Here is a 16029-nt window from a genome sequence, read left to right as displayed (position 1 = left end):
CAAAAAAAACCCAGAGTGAAAGTAAAAAAAAAATTGGCACAAAAATCAGAAAAATTGGCAAAAAAATTGTCCCAAAATGGAGCAAAATCCACCCAAAATCGACCAGAAATTGACCCAAAGTGGCTCGAAAAACCCTGGGAATTTTGGGGGGAAATTTTGGGAAATTTGGGAAAAAAATCGGAAAAATCGGCGCAAAAATCGGCCCAGAATTGACAAAAATTGACCCAAAATGGAGCAAAATCGACCCCAAACTGACCCAGAGTTGACCCAAATTCCACCTGACAAAGTCCTGGCAGCCGGAAAACCTGGAATATTTTTCTGGGATTGGGAATTCCAAGAAAATCCCAAAACCAGAGCGAAAACCAAAAAAATCAGCGCAAAAATCAGAAAAATCGGCACAAAAATCAGAAAAATTGGCCCAAAATGGAGCAAAATCGACCTAAAATTGACCCAAATTCCACCTGACTAAGCCCTGGCAGCTGGAAAACCCGGAATGTTTTCCTGGGATTGGGAATTCCAAGAAAATCCCAAAAAAAACCCAGAGTGAAAGTAAAAAAAAATTGGCACAAAAATCAGAAAAATTGGCAAAAAAATTGTCCCAAAATGGAGCAAAATCCAACCAAAATCGACCAGAAATTGACCCAAAGTGGCTCGAAAAACCCTGGGAATTTTGGGGGGAAATTTTGGAAAAAAATCGGAAAAATCGGCGCAAAAATCGGCCCAGAATTGACAAAAATTGACCCAAAATGGAGCAAAATCAACCCAAAATTGACCTAAAATTGACCCAAAATTGGAGAAGTTCTCCCAGCTGGAGACCCCCCAGTGCTCACCTGGACATTTGGGAGTTTTGGGGGAAATTCTGGAAAATTTGGGGCAAAATTCACTTTTTTTCCCCATAAAATTCTCGTGTTTTTCCAGGTCTTTCGTCACAAATTCAGATTTTTTTGCCCAAAATTCCGTTTTTTCACCCCAATTTTTCACTCAGCCGAGCCCCTGTCCCCACAGATGGCACAGAGTCGTTTCCTGGGGTCGTTTTTTGCCCCAAAATTCACATTTTTCCCCTTAAAATCCCCATTTTTTCACCAAAAATTCCCATTTTTTTCGCTACAAATTCCCTTTTTTTGCCCAAAATTTTAATTTTTCACCCCAATTTTCACTGCCCCGAGCTCCTGTCCCCACAGATGTCACAGAGTTATTTCCAGGACCATTTTTTTCCCCCAAAATTCACATTTTTCCCCCTAAAATCCCCATTTTTTTCACCAAAAAATCCCATTTTTTTGCTACGAATTCCCGTTTTTTGCCCAAAATTTTAATTTTTTGACCCAAATCTTCACTGCCCCGAGCTCCTGTCCCCACAGATGTCACAGAGACATTTCCAGGACCAGTTTTTGCCCCAAAACTCACATTTTTCCCCCTAAAATCTCCATTTTTTCACCAAAAATTCCCATTTTTTCGCTACAAATTCCCATTTTTTGCCCAAAATTTTAATTTTTCACCCCAAATCTTCACTCACCTGAGCTCCTGTCCCCACAGATGGCGCAGAGTCGTTTCCAGGGCCGTTTTTTGCCCCAAAATTCACATTTTTCCTCCTAAAATCTCCATTTTTTCACCAAAAATTCCCATTTTTTCGCTACAAATTCCCGTTTTTTGCCCAAAATTTTGATTTTTTGCCCCAAATTTGTGTCTCACCCGAGCTCCTGCCCCCACAGATGGCACAGAGACATTTCCAGACTATGAAGGTTCCCAAACCCCCATTTTTACCGCTAAAATCCCCATTTTTTCCCGAAAAATCACTTTTTTCCCCCTAAAATCCCCATTTTTTGCCCAAAAATCCCCATTTTTTTCCCAAAATCCTGGTTTTTTTACCCAAAATCCTGTGTCAATTTAGCCTCTCTCCCCACAAATGTGCAGAGACATTTCCAGGGCCATTTTTCCCCCTAAAAATCCCCATTTTTCCCCCTAAAATCCCCATTTTTCCCCCTAAAATCCCCATTTTTCCCCCTAAAATCCCCATTTTTTCACCCCAAATCCCCATTTTTTCCCCCAAAACTGTAATTTTTCCGCCCAAACTGTGTCTCACCTGAGCTCCTGTCCCCACAGATGGCGCAGAGTCGTTTCCTGGGACCATTTTTGCCCAAAAAATCCCCATTTTTCTCCTAAAACCCCCATTTTTTTCACCAAAAACCCCCATTTTTTTCACCAAAAACCCCCATTTTTTCGCCCAAAATCCCATTTTTTCACCCCAATTTTCACGTCCCCGAGCTCCTGTCCCCACAAATGCACAGATTTATTTCCTGGGACTGTTTTTTCCCCAAAAACTCACATTTTTCCCCCTAAAATCTCCATTTTTTCACCAAAAATTCCCATTTTTTTGCTACAAATTCCCGTTTTTTGCCCAAAATTTTAATTTTTCACCCCAAATCTTCACTCACCTGAGCTCCTGTCCCCGCAGATGGCACAGAGACATTTCCCGGGGCCGTTTTTGCCCCAAAATTCACATTTTTCCCCCTAAAACCCCCATTTTTTTCACCAAAAACCCCCATTTTTTTCACCAAAAATCCCCATTTTTTTGCCCAAAATCCCATTTTTTCACCCCAATTTTCACTGCCCCGAGCTCCTGTCCCCACAAATGCACAGATTTATTTCCTGGGACTGTTTTTTCCCCGAAAATTCACATTTTTCCCCCTAAAATCCCCATTTTTTCACCAAAAAATCCCATTTTTTTGCTACAAATTCCCGTTTTTTGCCCAAAATTGTGGTTTTTTGCCCCAAATTTGTGTCTCACCCGAGCTCCTGTCCCCGCAGATGCCACAGAGTCATTTCCTGGGGCCGTTTTTTGCCCCAAAATTCACATTTTTCCCCCCAAAACCCCCCATTTTTTCCGCTAAAATCACCATTTTTTTCACCAAAAATTCCCTATTTCGTCCCCAAAATTCCATTTTTTGCCCTAAATCCCATTTTTTCACCCCAAAATTTTGTCCTGTCCCCACAGATGTCACAGAGACATTTCCAGGGCCGTTTTTTCCCCGAAAATTCACTTTTTTTGCCCCAAAATTCCCATTTTTGCCTCCCAAACCCCCATTTTTTCCCCGTTTTTTTTGCCCAAACCCTCATTTTTTTCCCCAAAATCCCATTTTTTCACCCCAAAATTTTGCTCACCCGACCTCCTGTCCCCGTAGATGTCACAGAGACGTTTCCCAAGGCCAGGGGTGTTCCCCAATCCCCGTTTTTCCCCCAAATTTACATTTTTTTCCCATTTTTTCGCTACAAATTCCCATTTTTTGCCCAAAATTCTGGTTTTTCGCCCCAAAACCCCTCTCACCTGGGCTCCTGTCCCCACAGATGTCACAGAGACATTTCTCGAGGCCATCGGGACATCCCAAATCCCCAATTTTCGCTCCAAAATTCACATTTTTCCCCCTAAAATCCCCATTTTTTCACCAAAAATCCCCATTTTTTTGCCCAAAATCCCCGTTTTTTTCCCAAAATTTTAATTTCTCGCCCCAAATCTTCGCTCACCCGAGCTCCTGTCCCCGCAGATGGCGCAGAGTCATTTTTCAGCCCCATGGGGTGACCCCAAATCCCCATTTTTGGCCCCAAAATTCACAATTTTTTCCCATTTTTTCCCCGTTTTTTTTGCCCCCAAACCCCCGTTTTTTGCCCAAAATTTTAATTTTTCGCCCCAAATTTTCGCTCACCCGAGCTCCTGTCCCCGCAGATGGCGCAGAGACATTTCCCAGGACCATTTTTTGCCCCAAAATTCACATTTTTCCCCCTAAAATCCCCATTTTTTCACCAAAAATTCCCATTTTTTTCACCAAAAATCCCCATTTTTTTGCCCAAAATCCCATTTTTTCACCCCAATTTTCACTGACCCGAGCTCCTGTCCCCACAAATGCACAGATTTATTTCCTGGGACTGTTTTTTCCCCGAAAACTCACATTTTTCCCCCTAAAATCCCCATTTTTTTCACCAAAAATTCCCATTTTTTTGCTACAAATTCCCGTTTTTTGCTCAAAATTTTGATTTTTTGCCCCAAATTTGTGTCTCACCCGAGCTCCTGCCCCCGCAGATGGCGCAGAGACATTTCCCAGGACCATTTTTTGCCCCAAAATTCACATTTTTCCCCCTAAAATCCCCATTTTTTCACCAAAAATTCCCATTTTTTCACCAAAAATCCCCGTTTTTTTCCCAAAATTTTAATTTTTCACCCCAAATCTTTGCTCACCCGAGCTCCTGTCCCCGCAGATGGCGCAGAGTCATTTTTCAGCCCCATGGGGTGACCCCAAATCCCCATTTTTGGCCCCAAAATTCACAATTTTTTCCCATTTTTTCCCCGTTTTTTTTGCCCAAACCCCCGTTTTTTGCCCAAAATTTTAATTTTTCACCCCAAATCTTCACTCACCTGAGCTCCTGTCCCCGCAGATGGCACAGAGACATTTCCAGGGCCGTTTTTTGCCCCAAAATTCACATTTTTCCCCCTAAAATCCCCATTTTTTCACCAAAAATTCCCATTTTTTTCACCAAAAATCCCCATTTTTTTTCCCAAAATCCCATTTTTTCACCCCAATTTTCACTGACCCGAGCTCCTGTCCCCACAAATGCACAGATTTATTTCCTGGGACTGTTTTTTCCCCGAAAACTCACATTTTTCCCCCTAAAATCCCCATTTTTTTCACCAAAAAATCCCATTTTTTTTCTACAAATTCCCGTTTTTTGCCCAAAATTTTAATTTTTCACCCCAAATCTTCGCTCACCCGAGCTCCTGTCCCCACAGATGTCACAGAGACATTTCCCAGGACCATTTTTTGCCCCAAAATTCACATTTTTCCCCCTAAAATCCCCATTTTTTCACCAAAAATTCCCATTTTTTCACCAAAAATCCCCGTTTTTTGCCCAAAATTTTGTTTTTTCACCCCAAATCTTTGCTCACCCGAGCTCCTGTCCCCGCAGATGGCGCAGAGACGTTTTCCTGCCCCGTGGGGGGCACAGGGGGGGGTCCCCCTCAGGCCCAGCGGGGGCTTCACGTCCTCGGGGGGCACCGACACCCCCAGCGGCGGCTGCAGCTGCAAAAACGGGGAAAAAATACAAAATTTGGGTTAAAAATGGGGGATTTGGGGAGATAAATAAATTGGGGGAGAATTAGGAAATTTTTGGGGAAAAAAAAGAGGAAAATTTGGGGGAAAAAGAGGAAAATTTGGGGAAAAAATAGGAAAATTTGGGGAAAAAAATAAGAAAATTTGGGGGAAAACACCCAAATTCCGGGAAAAAATCCTGGGAAAAATGGGGAAAAAATCCTGAGAAAAATGGGAAAAAATCATGGAAAAAAAGCACCAAAATTCTGGGGAAAAAACACCAAAATTTTGGGGGAAATGGGAAATAAATCCTGGGAAAAACAGGAAAAAATCCTGATAAAAATGGGAAAAAAATCCTGATAAAAATGGGAAAAAAATCCTGATAAAAATGGGAAAAATCCTGGGGAAAAACCATCAAAATCCCAGGAAAAATGGGAAAAAATCCTGGGAAAAAATCACCCAAATTCTGGGAAAAATGGGAAATAAATTGTGGGAAAAATGGGAAATAAATTGTGGGAAAAATGGGAAATAAATCCCGGGAAAAATGGGGAAATTGGTGAAAAATGGGGGAATTGGGAGAATAAATAAATCGGGGGAATGGGGGGAATTGTGGGGGGAAATGGGAAAATTTTGGGGAAAAAAATAGCAAAATTTGGGGAAAAAAGAGCAAAATTTGGGGAAAAAACACCCAAAATTCGGGGAAAAAAATACCCAAATTCGGGGGGAAAATCCTGGGAAAAATGGGAAAAAAATCCTGAGAAAAATGGGAAAAAAATCCTGAGAAAAATGGGAAAAAATTGTGGGATAAAAACTACCAAAATTCTGGGGAAAATGGGAAAAAATCCCCGGAAAAATTTGGGGAAAAAAAAATCCTGGGAAAAAAAATCCTGGGAAAATGGGAAATAAATCCTGGGAAAAATGGGAAAAGATTCTGGGAAAAATGAGAAAAAATCCTGGGAAAAAAACACCAAAATTCAGGGGAAAATGGGAAATAAATCCCAGGAAAAACATCCTGGGAAAAATGGGAAAAAATCCTGGGAAAAATGGAAATAAATCTTGGGAAAAAAACCATCAAAATCCCAGGAAAAATGGGGAAAAATCCTGGGAAAAAATCACCCAAATTCTGGGAAAAATGGGAAAAAAATCGTGGGGAAAATGGGAAAGAAATTGTGGGGAAAATGGGAAATAAATCCTGGAAAAAATAGGGAAATTGGTGAAAAATGGGGAATTGGGGAAAATAAATAAATTGGGGGGCAATTGTGGGGGGAAATAGGAAAAATTTGGGAAAAAAAGAGGAAAATTTGGGGGAAAAAGAGGAAAATTTGGGGAAAAAACACCCAAAATTCCAGGGGAAAAAACCCCCAAAATTTGGGAAAAAAATTCCAAAATTCGGGGGAAAAATCCTGGGAAAAATGGGAAAAAATCATGGGATAAAAACTACCAAAATTCTGGGGAAAATGGAAAAAAATCCTGGGAAAAAGGGAAGTAAATCTTGGGAAAAAAACCCATCAAAATCCCAGGAAAAATGGGGAAAAATCCTGGAAAAAAACCCACCTAAATTCTGGGAAAAATGGGAAAAAAATCCCGGGGAAAATGGGAAAAAATCCTGGGAAAAACCATCAAAATTCTGGGAAAAAATGGGAAAAAATCCTGGGAAAAATCCTGGGAAAAAACACCCAAATTCTGGGGGAAATGGGAAATAAATTGTGGGGAAAAAATCCTGGGAAAAAAGGGAAAAAATCCTGGGAAAATGAGAAAAAAATCCTGGGAGAAATGGGGAAAAAATCCAGGGAAAAAATGGGGAAATTGGTGAAAAATGGGGGAATTGGGAGAATAAATAAATTGGGGGGAAATTCTGGGGGGAAATAGGAAAAATTTGGGAAAAAAAGAGGAAAATTTGGGAGAAAAAAGAGGAAAATTTGGGGAAAAAAGAGGAAAATTTGGGAGAAAAAAGAGGAAAATTTGGGAGAAAAAAGAGGAAAATTTGGGAGAAAAAAGAGGAAAATTTGGGGAAAAAAGAGGAAAATTTGGGGAAAATATACCCAAAATCCCGGGGAAAATCCTGATAAAAATTGGAAAAAATAGTGGGATAAAAACTACCAAAATTCTGGGAAAAATGGGAAAAAATCCCGGGAAAAATGGGGGGAAATCCTGGGGAAAATAGGAAAAAAATCCTGATAAAAATGGGAAATAAATTGTGGGAAAAATGGGAAAAAATCCTGGGAAAAAACACCCAAATTTTGGGGGAAAATGGGAAATAAATTGTGGGAAAAATGGGAAATAAATCCCGCGAAAAATGGGGAAATTGGTGAAAAATGGGGGGATTGAGGAGAATAAATAAATTGGGGGGAAATTCTGGGGGGAAATACGAAAAATTTGGGAAAAAAAGAGCAAAATTTGGGGAAAAAACACCCAAAATTCCAGGGAAAAAACCCCCAAAATTTGGGAAAAAAATACCAAAATTCGGGGGAAAATTCCTGGGAAAAATGGGAAATAAATCCTGAGAAAAATGGGAAAAAATCATGGGATAAAAACTACCAAAATTCTGGGGAAAATGGAAAAAAATCCTGGGAAAAATGGGGAAAAATCCTGGGAAAAAGGGAAGTAAATCTTGGGAAAAAAACCCATCAAAATCCCAGGAAAAATGGGGAAAAATCCTGGAAAAAAACCCACCTAAATTCTGGGAAAAATGGGAAAAAAATCCCGGGAAAAATGGGAAAAAATCCTGGAAAAAACCATCAAAATTCTGGGAAAAAATGGGAAAAAATCCTGGGAAAATCCTGGGAAGAAACAACCAAATTCTGGGGGAAATGGGAAATAAATTGTGGGAAAAAATTCCTGGAAAAAAAGTGAAAAAATCCTGGGAAAATGAGAAAAAAATCCCGGGAAAAAATGGGGAAAAAATCCAGGGAAAAATGGGGAAAAAATCCGGGAAAAAATTGGAAAAAATCCTGGGAAAAATGGGAAATAAATCATGGGAAAAGTGGGAAAAATCCTGGGAAAAAAACCCATTCAAATTCTGGGAAAAATGGGAAATAAATCCTGGGAAAAAAATCCTGGGAAAATGAGAAAAAAATCTTGGGAAAAATGGGGAAAAAATCCGGGGAAAAATGGGGAAAAAATCCGGGGAAAATGGGGAAAAAATCCGGGGAAAAAATGGGGAAATTGATGAAAAATGGGGAATTTGAGGAAAATAAATAAATTGGAGGGAAATGAGGGGAATTGTGGGGGGAAATAGGAAAATTGTGGGGATGAAATACCAAATTTTTTGCCCCAAACCACCATTTTTTCTTTTAAAACTCCCATTTTTACCCCCAAAATCCCCATTTTTCCACCAAAATTCCATCTTTCCCAAAAAAAATTCAGATTTTTTCCCCATTTTTTCACCAAAAATTCCCATTTTACCCCCAAAACCCCCATTTTTTCCCAAACTTCCCATTTCCCCCCATTTTTTCCCCAAATCCCCCATTTTTCCCCATTTTCCCCCCCAAATCCCCCATTTTTCTCCCCAATTTCCCCATTTTTTCACCAAAATTCCATTTTTTTCACCAAAAAATCCCATTTTTTCCCCAAATTGAGATTTTTTTCCCCTTTTTTCCCCCCAAATCCCATTTTTCCTCATTTCCCCCCCAACCCACCCATTTTTTCCCCAAAATCCCCCATTTTTTCACCAAAAATTCCAATTTTTTCCCAAAATTCAGATTTTCCCCCATTTTTTCCCCTAAAATCCCCATTTTTTCACCAAAATCCACATTTTTTTCCCCCAAAAATCCCATTTTTCCCCTAAACCCCCCATTTTTTCCCCAAAAAATCCCTTTTTTTTTCCCAAAACTTCATTTTTTCTCCCAAAAATCCCATTTTTTCCCCCAAAATTCAGATTATTTTCCCCCAAAATCCCATTTTTTCCCCATTTTTCCACCCAAACCCCCCATTTCTCCCCAAAATTCAGATTTTTTTCCCCATTTTTCCCCCAAAATTCCCATTTTTACCCCCAAAATCCCCATTTTTCCCCTAAAGCCCCCATTTTTTCCCCAAATCCCATTTTTCCCAAAAAAATCCCATTTTTCCCCCTAAAATTCCCAATTTTTTCCCAAATTCAGATTTTTCTCCCCAAAATCCCCATTTTTTCCCCCAAAATCCCCATTTTTCCCCTAAAACCCCCATTTTTCCCCCAAATTTCAGATTTTTGCCCCCAAAATCCCATTTTTGCCCCAAAATTCAGATTTTTTTCCCCTAAACCCCCCATTTTTTTCCCCAAAAAATCCCATTTTTCCCCCCAAAACTCCCTTTTTTTCCCCCAAAATTCAGATTTTTTCCCCCCAAACCCCCATTTTTTTCCCAAAATTCCCATTTTTTTCCCAAAATTCCCATTTTTTCCCCACTTTAAGTCTGACCTGTGCTGGGGGCGGCGGCGGGAAGGGGCGGGGGAAGGGTGGGGGAGGGGCCAGGGTGGGGGAGGGGCCCAGGGGGGATCCCATGGGGGGGGGAGGGGGAGGGGAGGCCGCGCTCGAGCTCTCGGGGCTCCGGCACTCTGAGGGTTAAACACAAAACAATTCATCAAAATTCATCAAAACAAACACAAAAAACAGCTCAGAGAGCCCAAAATCCACCAAAATAGCCCAAAATTGCCCCAAATTATCCCAAAATTATCCCAAAATTACCCCAAATTATCCCAAATTTGCCCCAAATTATCCCAAAACTGCCCAAATTATCCCAAAATTATCCCAAATTATGCCAAAATTACCCCAAAAAACAGTCAGGGGACGTTAAATGACCCAAATTATCCCAAAATTGCCCCAAATTGCCCCAAATTATCCCAAATTACCCCAAAATTACCCCAAATTATCCCAAAATTGCCCCAAATTACTCCAAAATTACCCCGAAAATGGTCAGGGGACGTGAAATGATCCAAAATAGCCCAAAATTACCCCAAAATCTGGTCAGGGGAACCCCAAAATTATCCAAAATTACCCCCAATATATGGTCAGGGACCCAAAATTACCCAAATTATCCCAAAATTGCCCCAAATTATCCCAAAATTGCCCCAAATTGCCCCAAATAATCCCAAAATTACCCAAATTATCCCAAAATTACCCCAAAATTACCCCAAAATTACCCAAAATTGCCCCAAATTGCCCCAAATTATCCCAAATTATCCCAAAATTATCCCAAATTACCCCAAAATTGCCCCAAATTATCCCAAAATTGCCCCAAATTACCCCAAAATTATCCCAAAAAACAGTCAGGGGACACAAAATGACCCAAAATAGCCCAAAATTACCCAAAATTATCCCAAAATTACCCCCAAAATTACCCCAAATTACCCCAAATTTGCCCCAAATTACCCCAAAATTACCCAAAATTATCATAAAATTATCCCAAAAAACAGTCAGGGGACACAAAATGACCCAAAATAGCCCAAAATTGCCCCAAAAATGGTCAGGGAAACCCAAAATTACCGCAAATTATCCCAAAATTGCCCCAAATTACTCCAAAATTATCCCAAAATTGTCCCAAATTATCCCCAAATTACTCCAAATTACCCCAAAATTACCCAAAATTGCCCCAAATTATCCCCAAATTATCCCAAAATATCCCAAAATTACCCCAAAATTATCCCAAATTACCCCAAATTATCCCAAAATTGCCCCAAATTATCCCAAAATTACCCCAAAATTACCCCAAAATGACACAAAATTATCCCAAAATTACCCAAATTATCCCAAAGTTACCCCAAATTACCCAAAATTACCCAAATTACCCAAATTATCCCAAAATTACCCCAAATTACCCCCAAAATTGCCCCAAATTACCCCAAAATTACCCCAAATTACCCAAAATTATCCCAAAATTGCCCCAAATTACTCCAAAATTACCCCAAAGTTGCCCCAAATTATCCCAAATTATCCCAAAATTGTCCCAAATTATCCCAAAATTACTCCAAATTACCCCAAAATTGCCCAAAATTGCCCCAAAATTATCCCAAATTATCCCAAAATTGCCCCAAATAATCCCAAAATTACCCAAAATTATCCCAAATTACCCCAAATTACCCAAAATTGCCCCAAATTGCCCCAAATTATCCCAAATTATCCCAAAATTATCCCAAATTACCCCAAAATTGCCCCAAATTATCCCAAAATTGCCCCAAATTACCCCAAAATTATCCCAAAAAACAGTCAGGGGACACAAAATGACCCAAAATAGCCCAAAATTACCCAAAATTATCCCAAAATTACCCCCAAAATTACCCCAAATTACCCCAAATTTGCCCCAAATTACCCCAAAATTACCCAAAATTATCATAAAATTATCCCAAAAAACAGTCAGGGGACACAAAATGACCCAAAATAGCCCAAAATTACCCCAAAAATGGTCAGGGAAACCCAAAATTACCGCAAATTATCCCAAAATTGCCCCAAATTACTCCAAAATTATCCCAAAACTGCCCCAAATTATCCCAAAATTACTCCAAATTACCCCAAAATTACCCAAAATTGCCCCAAATTATCCCAAATTATCCCAAATTATCCCAAAATTGCCCCAAATAATCCCAAAATTACCCCAAATTATCCCAAAATTGCCCCAAATTATCCCAAGATTACCCCAAAAACTGGTCAGAGACCCTGAAATGACCCAAAATAGCCCAAAATTACCCCAAAAAATGGTCAGGAACCCCTGAAATGACCCAAATTACCCCAAAATTACACAAAATTATCATAAAATTACCCCAGAAAACCATCAGGGGACCCAAAAATACCCAAATTATCCCAAAATAACCCAAAAAACGGTCAAAGGACCCAAATTTATCCAAATTTACCCCAAAAACACCGTCAGGGAACCCAAAATTACCCGAATTTGGCACAAAATTTCCAAAAGTTACCCCAAAAAATGGTCAGGGAACCCCCAAATTATCCAAAATATCCCAAAATAACCCCAAAAAAATGGTCAGAGAACCCCCAAATTATCCAAAATATCCCAAAATAACCCCAAAAAAATGGTCAGGGGATCCAAAATTACCCAAAATGAGCACAAAGTTACCCAAAATTGTTGCAATTTCACCCAGATTCTGGTCAGGGAACTCAAAATTCCCCAAAATAGCCCAAAATCACCCAAATTGTACCAAAATTACCCCAAAAAACGGTCAGGGAACACAAAATTCCCCAAAATAGCCCAAAATAACCCAAAAAAACAATCAGGGGACACCCAAAATGACCCAAATCACCCCAAAAAATTGTCAGGGAACCCAAAATGACCCAAATTGTCTCAAAATAACCCCAAAATCTGATCAGAGAGCCCAAAATACCCCAAATTATGCCAAAATAACCCCAAAATTATCCCAAAATCTGGTCAAGGAGCCCTAAAATTACCCCAAATACCCCAAAATTACCCCAAAATCCCTCAAAATTCACTCAGGGACCCCAAAATGACCCCAAATACCCCAAAATTATCCCAAAATCCCTCAAACTTTGGTCAGGGAGCCCAAAATCCCTGAAAATCCACTCAGGGACCCCAAAATTGCATCAATTTCCCCCAAAATTGTCCCAAAATGACCTCAAATGCCCCCAAATTACCCCAAAATCCCTCAAAATCCACTCAGGGAGCCCAAAATACCCTAAATTGTCCCAAAATAACCCCAAAATCTGGTCAGGGAGCCCAAAATACCCCAAAATTAACCCCCAAATCCCTCAAATTCCACCCTGGGGCCCCAAAAATGACCCCAAATATCCCAAAATGAGCCCAAAATGACCCCAAAATTCCTCAAACTTTGATCAGGGAGCCCAAAATGACCCCAAAATGACCCCAAATAGCCCAAAATGACCCCAAAATCCCTCAAAATCCCCTCGGGGACCCCAAAAAATCCCCTCAGGGACCCCCAGTTTTCCCTCAGGACCCCCAAAATCTGCCCCAAATTCCCTTGGGGTGCCCCAAAACCCCCTCAGGACCCCAAAATTCCCCCCCAAAATCCCCTCAGGACCCTCAAAATCCCTTCAGGACCCCCCACATCCCCTCAGGAGCCCCTAAAACCCCTCAGAACCCCCAAAATCCCCCCAAAATCCCTCATGAACCCCAAAATCCCCTCAGGGCCTGCAAAATTCCCCCCAAAATCCCCTCAGGACTCCCAAAATCCCCCCTAAATCCCCTCAAGACCCCCCAAATCCCCTCAGGAGCCCCCAAATCCCCCTAAACCCCCTCAGGACTCCCCAAATCCTCTCAGAACCCCCAAATTCCCCCCAAATCCCTCAGGACTCCCCCCAAAATTCCCCCTAAATCCCCTCAGGACCCCTCAAATCCCCCCCCCAAATCCCCTCATGAACCCCAAACCCCTCAGGATCCCCCAAATTCCCCCCCTCAAATCCCCCCTAAACCCACTCAGGACCCCCCAAATCCCCTCAGTGCCCCCAATTCCCCTCAGGAGCCTTAAAAATCTCCCTCTAAATCCCCTCAGGACCCCCAAAGTCCCCTCAGGGCCCCCAAATCCCCTCAAGACCCTTAAAAACCCCCTCAGGACCCCCCAAAGCCCCTCAGGACCCCCCAAATCCCCTCAGTGCCCCCAATTCCCCTCAGGACCCTTAAAAATCTCCCTCTAAATCCCCTCAGGATCCCCAAAGTCCCCTCAGGGCCCCCAAATCCCCCCCAAATCCCCTCAAGACCCTTAAAAACCCCCTCAGGACCCCCCAAAGCCCCTCAGGACCCCCCCAAATCCCCTCAAGACCCCCCAAATCACCCCTCAAATCCCCTCAGAACCCCAAAATCCCCCCATCGCCCTCAGGACCCTCCAAATTCCCCCGAAATTCCCCCCAAACACACTCAGGACCCCCCAGACTGCCTCAAGACCCCCCAAAATCCCCTCAGGGCCCTCAGTTTCCCTCAGAATCCCAAAATATCCCCTCAGAACCCTCAAAATTCCCCCCAAAATCCCCTCAGGACCCCCCAACCTCCCCCCCAAGTCCCCTCATGAACCCCAAAACCCCTCAGGACCCCCAAAATCCCCTCAGGATGCCAAAAAATTCCCGCCAACTCCCTCAGGACCCCCCAAAATTCCCCAAAACTCCCTCAAGACCCCCCAAAATCCCCTCAGTTCCCCTCAGGACCCCCAAAACCCCATCAGGGACCTCAGTTCTCTTGAGGACCCCCAAAATCCCCTGAGGACCCCCCAAATCCCCCTCAAAATTCCTTCTGCCCTCAATTCCCCTCAGAACCCCCAAAATCCCCCCCCAAATCCCCTTGGGATGCCAAAAAATTTCCCCCAAACCTCTTCAGGACCCCCAAAATTTCCCCCAAAATCCCCTCAGGACCCCCTAAATCCCCTCAGGAGCCCCAAATTCCGCCCTAAATCCCCCCCAAATCCCCTCAGGACCCCAGAACTCCTCCCGAAACACCCTCCAAATCCCCCCAAACCCCCTCAGGACCACCCAAATCCCCTCAATTCCCCTCAGAACCCCCACAATCCCCCCAAATCCCCTCAGAACCCCCAAAATCCCCCCCCCCCCCCAAATCCCCCCAGATCCCCTCGGGACCCCCAACCCCCCTCAGAACCCCCCAAATACCCCTCAGGACCCGCCCCCAAATGCCCCCAGAATCTCCTCAAGACCCCCAAAATCCCCATCAGGACCCCCCAACACCCCCTAAAAAAACCCTCAGAACCCCCAAAATCCCCTCAGTGCCCTCAAGTCCCCTCAGGACCCCCAAAATTCCCACCCCCAAATGCCCTCAAGACCCTCCAAATCCCCTCATGAACCCCAGAGCCCCTGAGGACCTCTCAAATCCCCTCAGGCCATCCTAAATCCTTCTCAGGATCCCCCACATCCCCCTCAAACCCCCTCAGGACCTCCCAAATCCCCCTCCCCGTGTCTCCCGGTGGCCCCCCGTGTGTGTCACTGACCGCGGTCGCTGTCGCCCATCCCGCGCTGCCGGGGGGGGTCCCGGGGCTCCCTCGGCGCCCCCAAATTCCCGCCCCGCCCCCCCCCGGGGCCGCCCCCCCCCCGCGGCCTCGGCCCCGCTCCGCCGCCGCCGGGCCCGCCCGGGACCACAATGCACCGCGTTTCCGCCGGAAGTGATCAACCCGAGGCAGCGCCGGGCGCCGCTTCCGCCCGGAGTTCTGCCAGACGCGGCCGCTGATTGGCTGCCCGTTAAAATCCCGCAGCAAATCTCGCGAGAGTTAAATGGGCGCCGCCATCTTTGTAGTCTCTCTCCTCAGCCATTTGGCTTTTCTCGCCTAAATCCGGCCGGGAATGGGGGAAATGTGCCTGAAAACGCCGGGATTGAGCTGAAATCCACCGGAATTACGATAAAGAGCCCAAATCCAGCTCAGAGCGTCCTCCAGGAGCCCTCACCCGGCGAAAGGTGCCCATTCCAGGCACGAAGCGGCGCCGCCACCTTGGCTGAGGGCACTTCCGCCCGACCGACGGCGCTCTCGTCAGGCTGGAGGGGCACGGAGCTCTCAAATCCAGCCCGGAAACCCCAAATTCAAAATAAAGTCCCGAAATTCAGCCTAAAACACCGGAACTGAGCCAAAATTCAGCCTGAAGACCCCTCAGGGGCTCGCCCGAAACAACAAGCGCAACCAGCGGCAAATCTCGCGAGATCACAAATGAAGCCGCCCCGCCATTTTGGTCTCAGGCATTTCCGCCCGTTCCTCGGAGCTCCTCTCGGGCTGGGGGGGCACGGAGCCTTCAAATCTAGCCCGAAAACCCCAAATTCAACATAAAGCTCAGAAATTCAGCCTAAAAACCTCCAAAATGAGCCTTAAAACCCCAAATCCACCCTGGAGATCCCTCAGGGGCTCGCCCCAAACATCCAGCACAGCCAGCGGCAAATCTCGCGAGATCACAAATGAACCCGCCCCGCCATTTTGGTTTTGGGCAGTTCCGCCTGTTCCTCGGAGCCTTCAAATCCAGCCCGGAAACCCCAAATTCAACATAAAGCCCCGAAATTCAGAAAAGAAAAAAAA

At 43.7% G+C, this 16029-nt stretch overlaps 2 protein-coding genes across 3 annotated transcripts in view; both read right to left on the bottom strand.

The window, feature by feature from the left end:
• Window positions 1-15046, bottom strand: part of RXRB (retinoid X receptor beta) — a 39129-nt gene extending 24083 nt beyond the window's left edge. For both annotated transcript variants that reach the window (XM_083881791.1, XM_083881792.1), the window contains exons 1-3: window positions 14962-15046; window positions 9470-9606; window positions 4934-5066 (exon numbers count right to left, since the gene is read on the bottom strand). In XM_083881791.1, coding sequence (XP_083737917.1) covers window positions 4934-5066; window positions 9470-9606; window positions 14962-14980 — 289 coding nt within the window. In that variant the 5' untranslated portion in view covers window positions 14981-15046. The remainder of the gene's footprint in view (window positions 1-4933; window positions 5067-9469; window positions 9607-14961) is intronic.
• On the bottom strand, window positions 4988-8445 carry LOC310921610 (uncharacterized protein). Its single transcript, XM_083881790.1, has 2 exons — window positions 6629-8445; window positions 4988-6583 (listed from the first exon to the last, which is right to left on the bottom strand). The coding sequence occupies exons 1-2, from the start codon at window positions 8419-8421 to the stop codon at window positions 6499-6501; spliced, it is 1878 nt and encodes a 625-aa protein (XP_083737916.1). The 5' UTR covers window positions 8422-8445; the 3' UTR covers window positions 4988-6498.
• Window positions 15047-16029: the final 983 nt, after the last annotated feature.

Source organism: Zosterops lateralis (genome assembly GCF_965231275.1).
Source record: "Zosterops lateralis genome assembly, chromosome: 35".
NCBI classification, from domain to species: domain Eukaryota; kingdom Metazoa; phylum Chordata; class Aves; order Passeriformes; family Zosteropidae; genus Zosterops; species Zosterops lateralis.
This window is presented reverse-complemented; position numbering and strand designations above follow the sequence as displayed.